Source organism: Bison bison, unplaced genomic scaffold (assembly GCF_000754665.1).
Source record: "Bison bison bison isolate TAMUID 2011002044 unplaced genomic scaffold, Bison_UMD1.0 scf7180017864036, whole genome shotgun sequence".
NCBI classification, from domain to species: Eukaryota; Metazoa; Chordata; class Mammalia; order Artiodactyla; family Bovidae; genus Bison; species Bison bison.
This window is the reverse complement of record NW_011494608.1, coordinates 6,004,004-6,019,607: the sequence shown is the minus strand read 5'-3', so window position 1 is coordinate 6,019,607 and position 15,604 is coordinate 6,004,004. Positions and strand designations below refer to the sequence as shown.

The 15,604-nt window shown below is 47.5% G+C and overlaps 1 protein-coding gene and 1 long non-coding RNA gene across 11 annotated transcripts in view; one reads left to right on the top strand and one right to left on the bottom strand.

Moving 5' to 3' along the window:
* The window catches only part of PTK2 (protein tyrosine kinase 2), a 194,671-nt gene that overhangs the window by 160,244 nt on the left and 18,823 nt on the right, over window positions 1–15,604 (top strand). For 7 of the 10 annotated variants that reach the window (XM_010834795.1, XM_010834796.1, XM_010834794.1 and 4 more), the window contains 4 exons: window positions 10,368–10,479; window positions 13,160–13,246; window positions 14,698–14,835; window positions 15,552–15,600. In XM_010834795.1, coding sequence (XP_010833097.1) covers window positions 10,368–10,479; window positions 13,160–13,246; window positions 14,698–14,835; window positions 15,552–15,600 — 386 coding nt within the window. The remainder of the gene's footprint in view (window positions 1–10,367; window positions 10,480–13,159; window positions 13,247–14,697; window positions 14,836–15,551; window positions 15,601–15,604) is intronic. The other 3 variants (XM_010834800.1, XM_010834801.1, XM_010834803.1) reach the window with 2 other exon arrangements.
* Window positions 7,728–10,350, bottom strand: LOC104984861. The gene is made up of 2 exons (XR_824803.1): window positions 10,192–10,350; window positions 7,728–7,982 (listed from the first exon to the last, which is right to left on the bottom strand). It is a non-coding gene; the product is annotated as an uncharacterized LOC104984861 (long non-coding RNA).

Below are 15,604 nucleotides of genomic sequence, written 5' to 3'. Positions count from 1 at the left end.
AGAAAATAATAAATTTTGGGTAATGCTTATCCCAGGTCACTTAAAAATGTTCCCCAATCCCATTCTCCTTGTCTGCCGTAAGAGAAACACTGCAGACAGACTCGGGTTCTCGGGGGCTCCTCTCCTCTGGAAAAGGACTGCTGCTTGTTTTCACTGTGTCCTAAGTTAAGAACAGTGGCTCTCAGAGACTCTTGTTGGCAGAGGGGACCTACTGGGATGGCTCAGCTCTGACCGAAAGGCTGGTCTTCCTCCTGTCCTGGGTCCTTGTTCGTAAATGTGCCTCACTGAGGAGAATGAGATCCAACTCTCAGCAGCCTGTTGGCAAGTGTAAGAAATCCTTCAGTAGGACATTTCTCATAGTGTATGCCCTAGCACTTCGCACTGTGTTCCTGACAAGTTATAAGAGTGCACTGAGTATTCTTTGAGTGAAGGAATCATTTAGTCCCTTGCTGGTTCAGTTCATCATGTGGCGGATGCTGTGCCAAGGAGACCACATAAACCTCGGGTGTATTTTCCCCTTTGGAGGTTATGTTCAAAGTTAGCATGGTGAGCAGTGCTCTGTGTGACTTAAGACATCTGTGCTTCCTTATAGGAAGAGATTGTCAGCTTTATCGCAGGAAAGCATTTAACGCGTGGCTTCTTAATCCCTTTTCGACAAATGAATGCAATAAATAAAGTTATCCATTTAAATTTTGTACCTTAATTTTTGTTATTTAAAAAATTTTTTGTTGACATGCAAAGATGCGAACTTAGAGACATGCCAAGAAGTAAACTTATTGAATTTTCATAAATTGGGCACAGTAACCAGAACAAGAAAACAGCACTGCCTGCACCCCAGAAACCCACTAGAGACCTCTTTCCAATTAGCGCCCCCTCCGAGGGTAACCGCTCACCATCGATTGGTTCTGCCTATTTTGAGCTTTACGTAAATGCTGTCATTCAGTGTGTACTTCTTTGTTTATGACTTATTTTTGCACAAGACTTAGTTTGAGATCACCGTGTTATTTAGCTGGTTGTACCTCATTCTCGTTGCTGTATGTGCACCAATTATGACTACCGTAGTTTCTCTCTTCGACTACTTTGCATCTTGGAGCTTTGAGACACAGACAGCATCAAGACTGCTGCTGTGTGGACATAGCAGACGTGTCTTTGGGGAGCACATATGCACAAGTGCCTGGTGGGTGCATGTTCACGCATCCGCGTGCGTGCAGGCTGTAGCTTTATGTACCGACAGCGCCTGTTTTTCTAAGTGGATGCGCCTGTGCAGCATCCCCAGCAGTGATGAAACCTCCTGTTGCTCCAGCTGTGGTTTCTTTGAACCTTTGGGAATTGATCATTGTTTCTAAGCATGTCACTTTCACGTGTGAAGGGTAGGTTAAACAAACAAATATAAGTGGTATGTAAACAATTTACCTGATCTTTTCGATCCTAAAGAACACTGCCCTAGTAAGTGTCTGCCGGGAAGGCTCCCCAGTCCCTGGGCGCTTCAGGAAGCCCGGTAAACCGACACTGTGTTCACTGGGAGCAGGTCTCCATCCTCTGCAGTCACCTGTAGAAATCACAGCGTTGAAAACCAGTGTGGACTGAGTGCCATCAACTCTCACACAGTACTTCAGCTGAACCCTCATGGTCCTTGGAGGTGTGGATGATGTTGTCATCATCAGTTTACAAGTGGGGAAATGGAAACAGGCCAGGTGGCTGACTGACCGCGGGTCACGACCTGGGATTCAAGGCAAGTCCACCTGAGTCTGGGGCACAGGCTGTCAACTGTCACGCTCTGCACTTTGATCTGAGACCCAGCTAAAGTCAGTAAGCTCCCTGGCTATGATTATGACTGGTGGGCAAACTCTTAACACTGTTTAGTTTAAAAGGAAAAAGAAGAAAGAAAAACACTGTTACACGGAATGCCTGCAGCTGGTTTTCTTAAATTTGCTTGAGTGTCAGAGAAAGTCCCGCAGAACAAAGGCAGCGTCTCTGGCTTAGGCACAGGGGCCCCCCCCAAGGACTTTGAAGGGTGGCGTAGTTCCAGTGGGCCATCACTGTTGTGCTGTTGCGTCTTGCGTGTGCTGCGCTTGGCTGCTGTGGCCCTCTGTGGTCCCCGAGTCCGTGGGAGCAGTGCTGTCAGTTTCCGTGAGGGTGAGTCTCCGGGGGCCCTGTGGCAGCTGGAGGCAGCCGCCCGGTGTGCGTCAGCCGGGGCCTGCGCTTGCCTGCTGGGTCCTCATCCCGTGTCCGCAACACATAGCCTTGTCTTCAGCTTGGGTCTGGGGCAGTGCTGGCTGTTGTGTGTTTGTTGTTATAACTTGATATTGTCGTGTTTGCTTCTTAACTTTATTATACAAAACTGGCCTTCGAGAAATCTGTTTGACCTGGAGGAGGGCATGGCAACCCACTCCAGTATTCTTGCCTAGAGAATCCCCATAGACAGAGGAGCCTGGGGGGCTACAGTCCATGGGGTCACAAAGAGTTGGACACAACTGAAGCGACAGCACACATGCATGACCTTGGGCGAGTGACTTAGACTCCCTGGAAGAGTGGAATCAGGAGTCCTACTATACTCCAGAACTAAATAAAGTCATCTAAAATGCATTTAGTTTTCATACTTGTGGTGGGCACACATACTTGGTAAGTAATAGTAAAAACAAAGCTTCATCTGAACATCCACAGGGGACCTGAAAGTCTTGGGCACAGAAAATGATCAGTTGCTGTTTTAAAAAACATAATTATTCACATTTAAAAGTGGTAGCTATTGTTGTCCAGATACCAAAATGCAAGGCACATCTTTTTGACATTTTGTAGATGTCTTATGGACGTCTTCTACAGGCGTAATTTTTTTTTAAATCCTTTCTGATTCTTCATTTATCCTAAAATGTGAACTCTAGATTAAAAACTCTAGGTTTGACTAATAACATGAGATTACTTGTGCTTCTTCAGTGTATTTTTCAGGTGGTTTTGTATCTGCTCCCAAAATTCCTCTCAAAGGTGGTGTCTGAATTCCCCCTTAGTCATCATACCAGCGTCTTCCTTCTCGTTGCCATCTTGCTGGTCTCGATCTTATCTAGAAGAGTAGCCTGTTTTTTAATTATTCCTGTATTTACAGTGTAAAGTGTCTGGGGCCTTAGCCTTCCCAGTAATAAAAAATAAATAGTAAATATAAACTTAATAGGAACTTAATGTACAATTTAAACTGTTTTCCATGAAAAATTAATCATACCTGTTCCTTCCCTGTGGGGACCCCATACCCTGACGTTCAGACCTTTACAGGTGTGGCTTTGCTTTACCTTCAGCTCCGCAGCTTGGTTTTGTATGAAGTAAACAAATTTCTGGTGAGATTTGAACTTAAATTTCATAAAAGTTAACCCTTTGTGTTTACGTGGCTTCACAGACCATTTACCTTGCTGATCTCACAATAATTCTCAAGGATGAGATACCGTTGCCCTTTTCACTCAGGGCTCGAAATACCCTGTGACTTGCCTGGATCATGCAGCCAACACAGGATGGGTGCAAGACCCAAGCCCTCTTCTCCCCAGCCCAGGACCAGTGTCCTGGTCTCTACCCTGGGGTGGCCCCTCCCCACTAGGGGGGTCGCTGGCTGCCCCGCCCCTGCACTCCTCCTCACTCTGTTGGCTTCCCCGCCTGGTCTTGTTTGTAAGAGAACTTCGGATGAAGCTCCCCGCGCAGCTGGAATCCACACGTTTACCCATTACTATCCGAAGGCCGCCCCTGGTGCCCACAGCGAAATCCTCACACTCTCGGGGCAGCTGCCGTCACCCCTCCCTTCACCCCTGTTTCTGGCACAGTTCTCTTCTCTCTGTTCCTAATTCCCTTTCCCCGAATGCCGTCTTCGGGGTTCTCCCTGAAAACCTGGAGAAGGAATGGAGCAGACATGGACATATGCCCTCCTGTCTGGACAGTGGAGGACCAGTGGCTGCAGGTTAAGGGGGCAGGCAGGTGAGGTGGGTGCAGGGGCTCCGGGACCAGTGGGAGCAGCGCTGGCTCCTTGTGGGTCCCGGGTCCCGGGTCCCGGGTCCCCGGGCACCTCACCTAGACTGGAGGACGCAGCAGCCCCTGGGGCACCCAGTCCGTTCTCGGTGAAGGGGGCTGGTGCTGCAAAGCCACGGGCTTACCTTCTGCGACTCTTCCTCTTGTTTAACGCTCCCCCCTCCCAAACTTGCAATTTAGAAATACCATTTGTGTCAGACTTTAGTGATTGCTCTAAGTATTACACTGTACATCTTTAACTTTTCACCATCTTGTTGTTCAGTCACTCAGTTCAGCTCAGTCGCTCAGTCATGTCCGACTCTGTGACCCTGTGGACTGCAGCACGCCAGGTTTCCCTGGCCTTTGCCGTCTCCTGGAGCTTGTTCAAACTCTTGTCCGTTGGTTGGTGATGCTGTCTACTTAGACTTAATCTTTGTATTTCACTTGAAATTACCGCTTCAATTCTTTCTGCTCTGGATGTCATATATATTCATATTTGTTAGTAATCTCATAAGATTCCACTTTGTGTTTTAAATAGCATTTCAAGGAAAGTAAGGGGGAAATCGAGTGAAGAGGAACTAAAAAGCCTTTTGATGAAAGTGAAAGAGGAGACTGAAAAAGTTGGCTCAAAGAAATGAATTCAGAAAACGAATATCATGGCATCTGGTCCCATCACTTCATGGGAAATAGATGGGGAAACAGTGGAAACAGTGTCAGACTTTATTTTTTGGGGCTCCAAAATCACTGCAGACAGTGACTGCAGCCATGAAATTAAAAGACGCTTACTCCTTGGAAGGAAAGTTATGACCAACCTAGATAGCATATTCAAAAGCAGAGACATTGCCAACAAAGGTCCATCTAGTCAAGGCTATGGTTTTTCCAGTAGTCATGTATGGATGTGAGAGTTGGACTGTGAAGAAAGCTGAGCACTGAGGAATTGATGCTTTTGAACTGTGGTATTGATGCTTTTGAACTGTGGTGTTGGAGAAGACTCTTGAGAGTCCCTTGGACTGCAAGGAGATCCAACCAGTCCATCCTAAAGGAGATCAGTCCTGGGTGTTCACTGGAAGGACTGATGCTAAAGCTGAAACTCCAATACTTTGGCCACCTCATGCGAAGAGTTGATTCATTGTGGGCAGGAGGAGAAGGGGACGACAGAGGATGAGATGGCTGGATGGCATCACCAACTCAATGGACGTGAGTTTGAGTGAACTCTGGGAGTTGGTGATGGACAGGAAGGCCTGGCGTGCTGCAATTCATGGGGTTGCAAAGAGTCAGACACGACTGAGTAACTGAACTGAACTGAAGGGGGAAATCTTATATTTAACTCCAAACAGTGCTCTTTGTTCTTCCCTAAAGACCTTTCTTGAATTATCTATCGAAGAACTTCTTTAGCATTTCTTGTGGTATGAACCTGTTGGTTAATTTGGGGTGGTGGTTTTTTTTTTAATCTGAAAATGAATTGAGGTTCATTTCACTGTATACAGAACTCTGAACCGATGGCATTTTTCCTTTTTTTTTTTCCTTTCACCACCTTAAAGCTTTCTTTCACTATCTTCCAAGGAAAAGTCACTGGTCTTTCAAATTATTCTTCAACTTATGTCATGTGTCATTTTTTTTCTGGCTGCTTCCATGATCTGCTCTTTATTTTTGGTTTTCACCAGTTTATAACTAGGATGTGCTTGGGTGTGGTTTATTCACTGTATTTGGGCTTCACTGAACCTCTTGAGTCTGTAAATGTGTCATTTCTTCAGCTGTTTTTTTCTGTTCCATTTTCTCTCTACTTTTAAAACTCTCATTCTGTGTATGTTAAATCTTTTGATAGCGTCCTTCAACAGAGTCCAGAGACTCTGTTCTTTCTCTCTTTTCCCCCAGTCTTTCTCTAAGTCCCTCAGACCAGATAAATTTTGTTGATATATTTATCCTTAGTCTCCCTGACTCTCCTCTCATCTCCATCCTACTGATCATCCGGTCCCATGGAGATTTTATTTCAGATATTCTGGTTTTCGTTATGAAATTCTCATTTGACTCTTTTTTATAGTTTCTATTTCTCTGTTGACATTTCCTATCTTTTCATTAACTATGAACGAATTTTCCTATATGTCCTTGAAAATAACAGCTCTTTGAAGTCCTTGCTTGCTAATTCCAATTTCTGAGTCACCATTGGAGTCAGCTTCCTTTAGATTTCTTTTCCTCTTGGACTGGGTTACATTTTAGTGTGTGTTTGTGTATCACGTGGTTTTAGATTATGCCCTGGACTTGTGGCTGATAAGTTGTGGCAACTCCGGATTCAGTGTCATTCCTCTGAAGACCAGTTGGTTGGTTGACTTAGCAGGCAGCTAACTAGGCAGGTCTCAATTGCAAGCTCTCTCCGTTCTATGAGCTCCAGTCTCAGTTCCGCTGAGTTCAGTCTCAGCTGGGCCGCCTGGAGCCTGCCCTATATGTGCGTGGTACAAGGGTCAGCAAGTGATTCAGGCAGAATTTATACTCAGAATTTGAAGTACCCCCTCCCTGGCTGTTTTCTTCCTGGCATTTCCCCCCTCATTTTCCACCAGCTGTGGTGACCCAAACTCAGTCCTCTGGTTCTTCAAACCACTAGGATGGCTGCCGGTTCTTTGGCCAGTGGCCATCATCATGGGCCTCACCCGGTGCCATTCTTTCCTCCTAGCGTCCCTCCCGCCAGACCTGACTGCTCAGTGCTGTCTCAGGTCCTAGGTGTTGTCTAGGTTCTCTCTTCTGACCTAGTCTCTGCAAGAGGAGGGGTCACTTAGGAGCTTCTCCAACTTGCCCAAAATACCAGAGAGGTTACCATTTTAAAGTAAGATTTCTAGTAGAAATAACTTTTAAAAATTTTGAGACGTGTGACACAGTAGCCAAGCAGAAGTGCATAACTTCCTGAAGTTTGAGACACATAGTAAGTAGAGCGAAATGCAGATTTTGTGTTCGTGAAACGAGATGCTGGGTCTGCTGTGTGTGTTTATAAGAGAAGGAGAGGAGAACCCCGTGCTGCAGAGGTTACTGTGGCTGCAGAGACACCATCCCACAATCCCAGCCTCGTCTCAGGCCTCCAGACTTGTTTTCTGCAAAGATCCCCAGGCGGGGGTGGGGGGAGTGCTTGTTGAAAGGTCAATTCCATTCCTTTGTGGTGAGGCAGTGTTGGGTAATTATAAGAGATCATGTTTCAAAACTGGTATTCCCATGAACTTGCTAAAACAAGCCATTTCCCTCTTGGCTTTTTTTTTTTCCCCTTCGGTTTCTTGGTGCTCTTTCTCTGGGTATTTTCCAGATTAGCCTAAGTAGCTATGAATCCAGACTGATTTTCTATCCAAAGCAAATTTTGTGATGTCATCATAAAATCATTATGTTTAGGTGATCAAAGTGCAATCTTTTTTTTTTTTTTTTTAAGTTATTTAAGCATAGAAGAAATGTGGTTTCCAAGGAAAGAATAGCAGTGTAATCGCTATCAGGAAGAACACTGTAGAAATGAAATAGATTTAAAAAAAGAAAAAAAAAAAACAAGGCATGTAAAAATACAGAACTAGATAGCATTTACTGAAATGCCCTACTGGCTTCCTTCCCCTGCTTTATCTCTCCATCCTAACAGTGAATGGGATGGGCAGCGTCGTTGTTCTTTATGTACGAGGACACAAGTTGAGATGCCCTGGCTGCCTGTGGTTACCCAGCTCCCAGCTCTGTCCCTTCTGCTGGGATGGTGGGAGCAGCTGGTCCCCCCTCAGGACCGGTCACCCTGTCCACTCGAAAGCTCGCGCTGGAGATTTGCTTTAGTATCTCCGCTTCGTGGTGGGAACGAAGTAGCTGTCAGACCTCTTTCTTGCTCTCCATGAAAATACCTTAGACGTGAAGTCACATCCTGGGAAAGCGCTCCACGGCAGCTTGCGGAGCCTGGGAGGCCAGGCTCGCAGGGGTGCTGCCCGGAGTCAGAGCGTGCTTTCACATGTTCACGTCCTTTTACTCTGAGCCGGCGACTGGTTTGACTTTTTTTCCTAAAGTGAGGAAAGTAAAAACAAAACTCACGTTAAATAGTTTTTTCCCTCTCTTCCCAATTCTCTTCCTAGATAAGGCTCGTGGATAAAACAAAGAATGATTATCACATGCTCTAATGTTTGTTAAATGAGAAGTCTTACTGTCTTCTATTGCTTTATCTCTCGGCGGGTTTGAGACTTAGAAACCCCTGTCCCAGGAAGAACCATGTGGGCTCCTTGCCAGTTCACATTAGGCAGCTAAAAGCTCTCAAATGGAATGTATTGCTACTAAAAATATTTGTAGTTTGGGAAAATATGTTTAAATTTGACCTCCTTGACACTGTGCGCATTCCAGTTTTTTTGCTCTGGGTTCCGCAGCGACTGTAAAGAGAAAAGCTCAGAAATGTCTTCATGGGCACTCTTACTCCATCTATGGAAGAGTCTTTCCCTTGTAAAACCAGATTCTTTATGAGTTATTTATATTCTGAGCTGCTCTAAGCAACAAATTACTTCTTCTCAGAAACACTTTGACATGTTATCTTGGTTACGAGGCCACCTGGTTACCCTGCGTTCCTGTCCAGTGTAGCGGGTGGTGAAGGATTGAGAAGGAGGACTCAGAAGGGAGTCAGTGGGTCAGAGAAGAGGGGCACCGTGAGTGTGGGTGCAAGGGTCGGGGTGGGGGGGCCCGAGGGGTCTCCTGACGGCAAGGGCCTCCCACGACCCATTTGGAGGTGTTTGTGGGGGGGCAGTCACCTTCAGGTCACGGTGACCCAGTCCAGAAGACAGACGTAGAGTGCCTTCATGGGGCTGTTTGAAGTAGAGTTCCCATTGCCTTTAAAAATATGTCACACTTGGCCTTCTCACAGCTTGCCTTATTTTAACAATTTGAGGAAGTTAGAAATAAGGACAGTTTGGTTTGCTTTTGTTTTTTGCTTGATTTTTTTGTTTTGATTTTTGGGACTTTTCAGCTGTTTAAAACTACAGAAATTTTGGAAATTCTGATTTGGAGTCTGTTACTTATTTTGAGGGTCAAGTGATTGAGAGCAGGGTGCTCGTGATCGGAGGGGGCACTCTCTCATGCTGGTGGACCCCTGCTCCCGTTGGCATGCCCGTGTCCCCTGTGAGGCGTGGGCCTGAGGCGCACCGTCTTCCTCGATGGCCCACGCGCACACTCGGCCCGTGCCGGCTTCAGTGCCCACCGTCCCGTCGTCACTGCAACAGTGTGATCCAGGGTCTGTGCTCATTCTGGGCGCGTGGGAACGGGGAGTTCTCAGTGCAGCAGGGGCCACAGCCTCTCAGACAGGCATACACCGCGCATTTTGACCCGTGAATCGTGGGATCTTAGCCAGGTCCCCACGGTCTTGGCTCTCGGGCATAGCGGCCTTGAGGGTGCCACCGGTCCTGCCCTGTCGTTTAAAAGTTTAGTGTTGTTTTCTCAGCCACGATCGTCTACATGGAGTGGGAAGGAAACCGAAATCATATTTTGAAGAGGGGATGAGCTCTTCTGACTAAATTTCGCTTTTCTCTAAGTGCTGATGTGGTCATTGAGGAAAACATTCCCTTCCCTTTAAAAAAAAAAACCTCCCATGTGTAGTGAGGGCTTGCTGACTCAGGGCGGTCGGGAGATGGATTGTGCATCTTCTCCTGCTGTAGCTGCGTGAGAAGCAGCCTGCCCTCACCTCGGGCAGGGCAGCCAGAGCCTCTTCTGCAAACAGGCGAGCGATTCCCAGATTAGAAGGGGAGGCTCTGGGGCAGCTGACCTCACCCTCTCACGGACGCCTCCCTGGGAGGCTGGGGCTGAAGCAGCCTCCATATGCAGCTGCAGGGTGGCTGGTGGGGGCCACGTCTGCGCCCGGAGGACCGAGGTCCCTGCCGCCCGGGGGCCAGGGTGGTGGGTGGGGTGGGGGGCCGGCGCCTGGGCTCCGAGCCCTGAGCTGCCTGGCGGGTGAGCAGCCGCAAGACCCGGTGCTGAGCTGCGTGTGCAAAGGCAGAAGGAATTTCAGAAGAGTTTCCTTTCTTCCTGACGAGACGAAGTGCTGGTTAAAGTGAAAGCTGGCAGGAAGGTCGTCCGGCCGTTTGGGGCGTGTCTCCTACAGCGCTGATGTGGTGCCTCCGTGGGGCTTGCTCCGGGAAGCAGTCCCGCTGAAGGGAGCTGGACGTCTAGACCGTCCATCCTGGCTCCGCTCTGGTTTTTCAGCTTCTCCCTTCCCAGCCAGCTGTCCTTCCTTACCTGGGCTGTGGCTGTAAGCGGACCTGCCCTTTGCATCCAGGCTTCTCTGGAGTCCTTCTGGGAAGCTGGAAACCCGATCCTCTCTCCCTTTCTCATTGGGGCTCCTGGCGGCAGGGCGGGTCCCGAGTGTTCAGCTCCTGGCAGCAGCTCCCTCACACCCTGTGTTGTCTCCTCAGCACAATCCTGGAGGAAGAGAAGGTCCAGCAAGAAGAGCGCATGAGGATGGAGTCCAGAAGGCAGGTCACCGCGTCCTGGGACTCTGGAGGGTCCGACGAAGCACCGCCCAAGGTAGCGAGGCCCCCACCCCACCTTGGCATTCCTCCTGCTGACTCTTGAGGGTTTGGTGTAGGCAGCTGCGTGCTATCTGTGGAGAAAACCAAACAGCAGGTTATTCTAAGAGTCAGCACTGCAACTTTGGTTTCTTATTTGCTTCTCTGAGTACCACCCTCCTGTGCACTCATTTTCCTAATCTGTGCTGCAGCCTCCAGCTGTTTGAAGCCACGGATGATTGGATTAGATGTGACCTCCCAGCTCCCTGACCACCCGCCCCCCGCCCTCATCGTCAGGCTGAAGTGAGCATGCCTGGCTCAGGGGTTTCTCTTTGCAGAAGTTGGGGACCTAAGCCGTAAATGCTTTGCAGTTTGCTTTGTTTTGAGAGGAGTCTGCTTCCACCTGACCTTGTCCCTTGGGGTTTGGTTTTCTTCTGCTGAGAACCTGGAGCACATTTTCTGCCCTTTTCTCGCCTGTGGCCAGCAGCTGGGTTGTCTGTGGAGCAGGCAGCGCGTTGCATCCGCTTGTTGAGGTCGGTCAGCAGCATCCCGGCCCTGTCCTCCATCCTCCCGGCCTGCAGCCGGTGACCAGGCCTTCGCGCTGCACAGCCATGCTGGGGCTGGGAGGCCCTCGATCGTTCCCCTCAGGTCAGGATTTTTTGTCCTCCTTTTGCCGTGGACAGAATGGTGTTTTCACACACCAGCTTGTTTGCAGAGAATAATACAGCTCAGATCATTTTCTGGACAGTATACATAAAAGGCTTTTTTGCAGTTAATGGCGAACTGCTATTTGACATTTGATGAGCTAAAAATATATTAAAAGAACTCTGACAGTTCATTCCCTTTTTGAAAAGTGTTCAGAAATCTGTTTTAACACAATGTGCTAGTAAATATTGTACCTATTTTTTTTCTTGGTCATTGTTTTAAACTGTGTAACAGGAAATATTATTACACATTTACAGTGAATGCAGGTTATTGACCAAGTTCTTCAGAACTTTAGAGGTGAAGGGTTCTGTAGTCTGGCTTCCTCCACCAATGGGAGAACTGAGGCCCAGGGAAGGAGGGCCACATGCTTTATTCTGAGGGGTCCCTCTGAGGCAGTTAGTGACGAGACCAGAAAATTTCTGTCTCTCCTCATTTAGCAACAACAGGTACCCACCAGAAAGCTATAAACCCCAGCTCCTGCGGCCTCCACAGGCCTCCTGCATGTATAGAGGTTTGCCTGTTTTCTCAGCCACAGCTGTGGAATGGTTCGGCACTGGAGAGCCTCGGAGTTCATTTCTCAGGCCCGGAAATCAAGTGGATCTACTCACAAGTGGCTCAGATGACCGAGCAGGTTCCCTGCTTGTTCCCGGCCTCACTCTCTTCATCTGTGAAGTGGGGGTACTAGTGTTCCCTGCCTCTTAGGGGTGTCGTGACGACCAGATGAGATTGTGTGTTCTCAGCACGTGTTTTGGTTCCAGAAGTGTGAGGAACTCTGTGTGGATGGTGATGAGCACAAACAATACAGCAGTCCCCGAAAACTCACAGAATTGAAGAACCTTTTCCACCTAAACGTGATTTTGTATCTCAATCTCTGTGATTTTTAATAATTTTCACGTGACTTGAGTTTTGAAAGCTCGGCTAGTAAATAAGTTCTTGGGCAGAGGTGGAGGCAGTTTGGCTTCCTTGTATTACAGAATAAAGGTGAAGCCAGCTTAAAATTTTAAATAGCCTCACATTTCTTTCTTTAGGACATTTTCAAAGTGTATATTTTGAGGCTCTTTTCTGTAATCAGAAATTGTTCTAGCCTTTAACACGGGTCAGCAGACTGCCCCACTGCCTGTTTGCTGTTGATGAAAATTTATTCTATTGTGTGGGCTTACCCCTTCCCTTGTGTTTGTTCATGACTAGGTCCCCCTACACAGTGAACCTAAGTGGTCCAGTTACTGTGTGGCTCAAAAAGATTAAAAAACTACTCTGTGGGAATTCCCTGGCAATCCAGTGGTTAGGACCTGGCGTGTTCAATCCCTGGTCAGAGAACTAAAATCCCACAAGCTTTCTTCCGTTCATGAGTTGTCTTTTCACTTTTTTAACCTCGTTATTTATAATGCGAAAGTTCTTAATTCTGACCAAGTTCAATTTATCTTTTTTTCATTTGTTGACTAGCTTTTGGTGTCCATTGCCTAACCCGGGGTCACAAAGGGCTTCCCTTGTGGCTCAGTTGGTAAAGAATCCACCTGCAACACAGGAGACCTGCGTTCAGTCCCCGGGTTGGAAAGGTCCCCTGGAGAAGGGAAAGGCTACTCACTCCAGTATTCTGGCCTGGAGAATTCCATGGACTGTTTAGTCCATGGGGTCACAAAGCCTCGTGATTAGCGACTTTCACTTTAGGGTCACAAAGATTTACTCCTGAGCCTTCTTTTTTGAAGAGTTTTATCGTTTTAGCTCTTAGGTTTAGAGATATGATCCATTAGAATGAATTTCTGTGTATGTTGTGTAGACAGGATCCAGCTTCATTTTCACATGTGGTATCCTGATGTCCAGCATTATTTGTTGAGAAGATTGTTACCCCCAATGAAATGTCTTCACACCCTATATCATTCTTTCCAACTAAGCTCTTATATAAAATTGTTCTTTTCTGTTCTTTTTAACAAAAGGCAGATTCACCAAAACAATCAGAACACTATTCATATGATGCTCTGTTGATCTGTCCACAGCCCAGCAGACCTGGTTACCCCAGTCCGAGGTCCAGTGAAGGATTCTACCCCAGCCCACAGCACACGGTACAGACCAATCACTACCAGGTATGCGCCCACGCCAGGTGCCAGCTGCGTTCTTTCGTTCTTCACATTCAGAGTGGGGAGTACGCTGTACACGCTGATGTTGATAGGTTGACATGTATATCTTTGTCATCAAACAGATGAACAATTCTCTGCCAAGCGCCAGGTTTCCTCACCTTGATAAGAACAGTGATAAGGCATTTCCCGCAGGCCTTTTTGCCTTGATCCTTTGCCATTTGATCCTTTCACGTGGTTAGGAGTTATATAGAAAAACTGCCTTAGATGGTTTGAAATCTCTTTGTTGTGAAAATTCCTAAAAGTTCTCTAGCAGTAATATATCCCTTCTGACTGAAACATAGTAACTGATAATAGCATTTCATGTTTAGTAAAATATTTTTTGATTAAAATATTCAAATAAACTGTGAGAGCTGTCTATATAAGTTATTTAAAAGTTTACTGAGTGTCATCAGTATGGAATTTTGATATAAATCAGCACCTAGAGATCTTCACTGAAGGGTGTATTGATGTTTGGAAATGCAGACTTGACTGCACTTTATCTCATTAAAAAGTTGCTGACAGTCCTGCCATCCAGAAGCAGCCTGATGAGTTAGGGAAGCAAAAGGAGAGAGATTCCTTTCTCTCTCCTTCTTTTGACTGAGCGAGAACCGTACAGAGAAACGCCTCCTACTTCCTTCTGCCTTGCCGTTTTTCTCCACATCCAACTAAACACTCTTTCCCTGCCTGCGCCATCACTGTCAGCCTGTGCAGCCGTGTCTCTCCCACCACCTGCCCTGGTTCATGAGAGGACAGGCCTGCGGGGGTCTTGTTTCTTCTTCGCTGGGGGCGTCACGGTGAGCTGGGCAGGAAGGGGCCTATAGAGCGACAGCTTAGCCGTGTTTCTGGCCTCCTGTTGCTTCTGCATCCGAGGATGGTCTGCGCTCAGCATTGTAAGAAGTGTGCAAAGTAGAGAATGTGTGCTTTCCTAGTGTACATTTGCACTGGCTGTCTAAGCTAACAGATGACCTTTCTTGAGGCCATAGTTGAGAGTCCATTTCCTTGCTTTACTGGCTTTTAGAGGTACCTGCACTTCTGACTCATGACCCCCCTTCTTCCATCATCCAAACCCCAGTATCTCCCTGACCATTCTTCAGTAGTCACACCCCCTTTTCTTTTCCCTTCTGCTTCCCACTTGCATTTTAGGGACCTTATGATCTCCTTGGGTCCACTGGGGTAGTCCAGAGCAACCTCCCCGTCCCAGGAGTCCTGACTTATAATCACGTCTGTGCGATCCCTTTGCCGAGTAAGGTGTTGACAGGTCCCAGGGATCAGGCCTTGGACATCAGGCCTTTGGGGAGCCGTTTCTCCGCTGCCACACTGTCCTCTGCAGTCTTGGTTACTTCCTGTCACCTGGAAGCCGGACCATGCAGAAGCCACACTGTGTCAGAGCGTGACCTAGCCGCTTCGCTCATCCGCAGGTCTCTGGCTACCCTGGCCCACATGGAGTCACAGCCATGGCTGGCAGCATCTACCCAGGTCAGGCATCTCTCTTGGACCAAACAGATTCGTGGAATCACAGACCACAGGAGATATCCATGTGGCAGCCCAGCGTGGAGGTAAATTGGACGTCCTTGGGCTTTGCCTTGTTAATTGATGAGGCTGTACCCAAGGCACCTTTCATTCTGAATCCTAAGATTTCTCGGTTTAGATGATTCTAAGATCAGATGTTCTCTGGGTCTGTGAATCTTTTTAACTAAAAAATAAAGAGATGCTACCATCATTAGTCCATTCATTTGAAAAAACAGAGCCCTACATGAGGCCAGTGGACAGACAGAGCCTCCAGCTCAGCCACCCATGTTAATTTTTACCAAGTTTTCCTGGTGAAACCAAGAACCACTCCTGTAGTGTTAAAAAACACTTCTTTAAATCCAAGAACGTCTGTAGCTGTCTGCTGTTCATGTTCTTTCCCTTGGAGTAAACATGCCTTACACTCATAACACGCGTGTGTCATGTTTAACCCTCCTCCCACTGTTTTACTTCCAGATCGTTTCCACTTTTTTTGCTCTATTTAATGAAGCGTTCTGTGCACACATCTTGGATTACTTCTTTAAAATATATCCCTGCAAGAGAACAGTTGTATACCTGTTAAAGTTGTGTCAGCCACGTTAACCTGAAGCCCAAGGAAAAGCGGCTCCCACACGCGGAGCAGGAGAGCCTATTCCCCCACCCTTGCTGCTCTGCTTAATGTTTTTGGAAAGACATGCAGAGAAAAAGTACGAGCGCCGTACGTGGGCGCCCGAGAGTGACCTCCCCACCGCCCCTCCCACCCCAGGACTCGGCGGCGCTGGACCTGCGCGGCCTCGGGCAGGCGCTGCCCACACACCT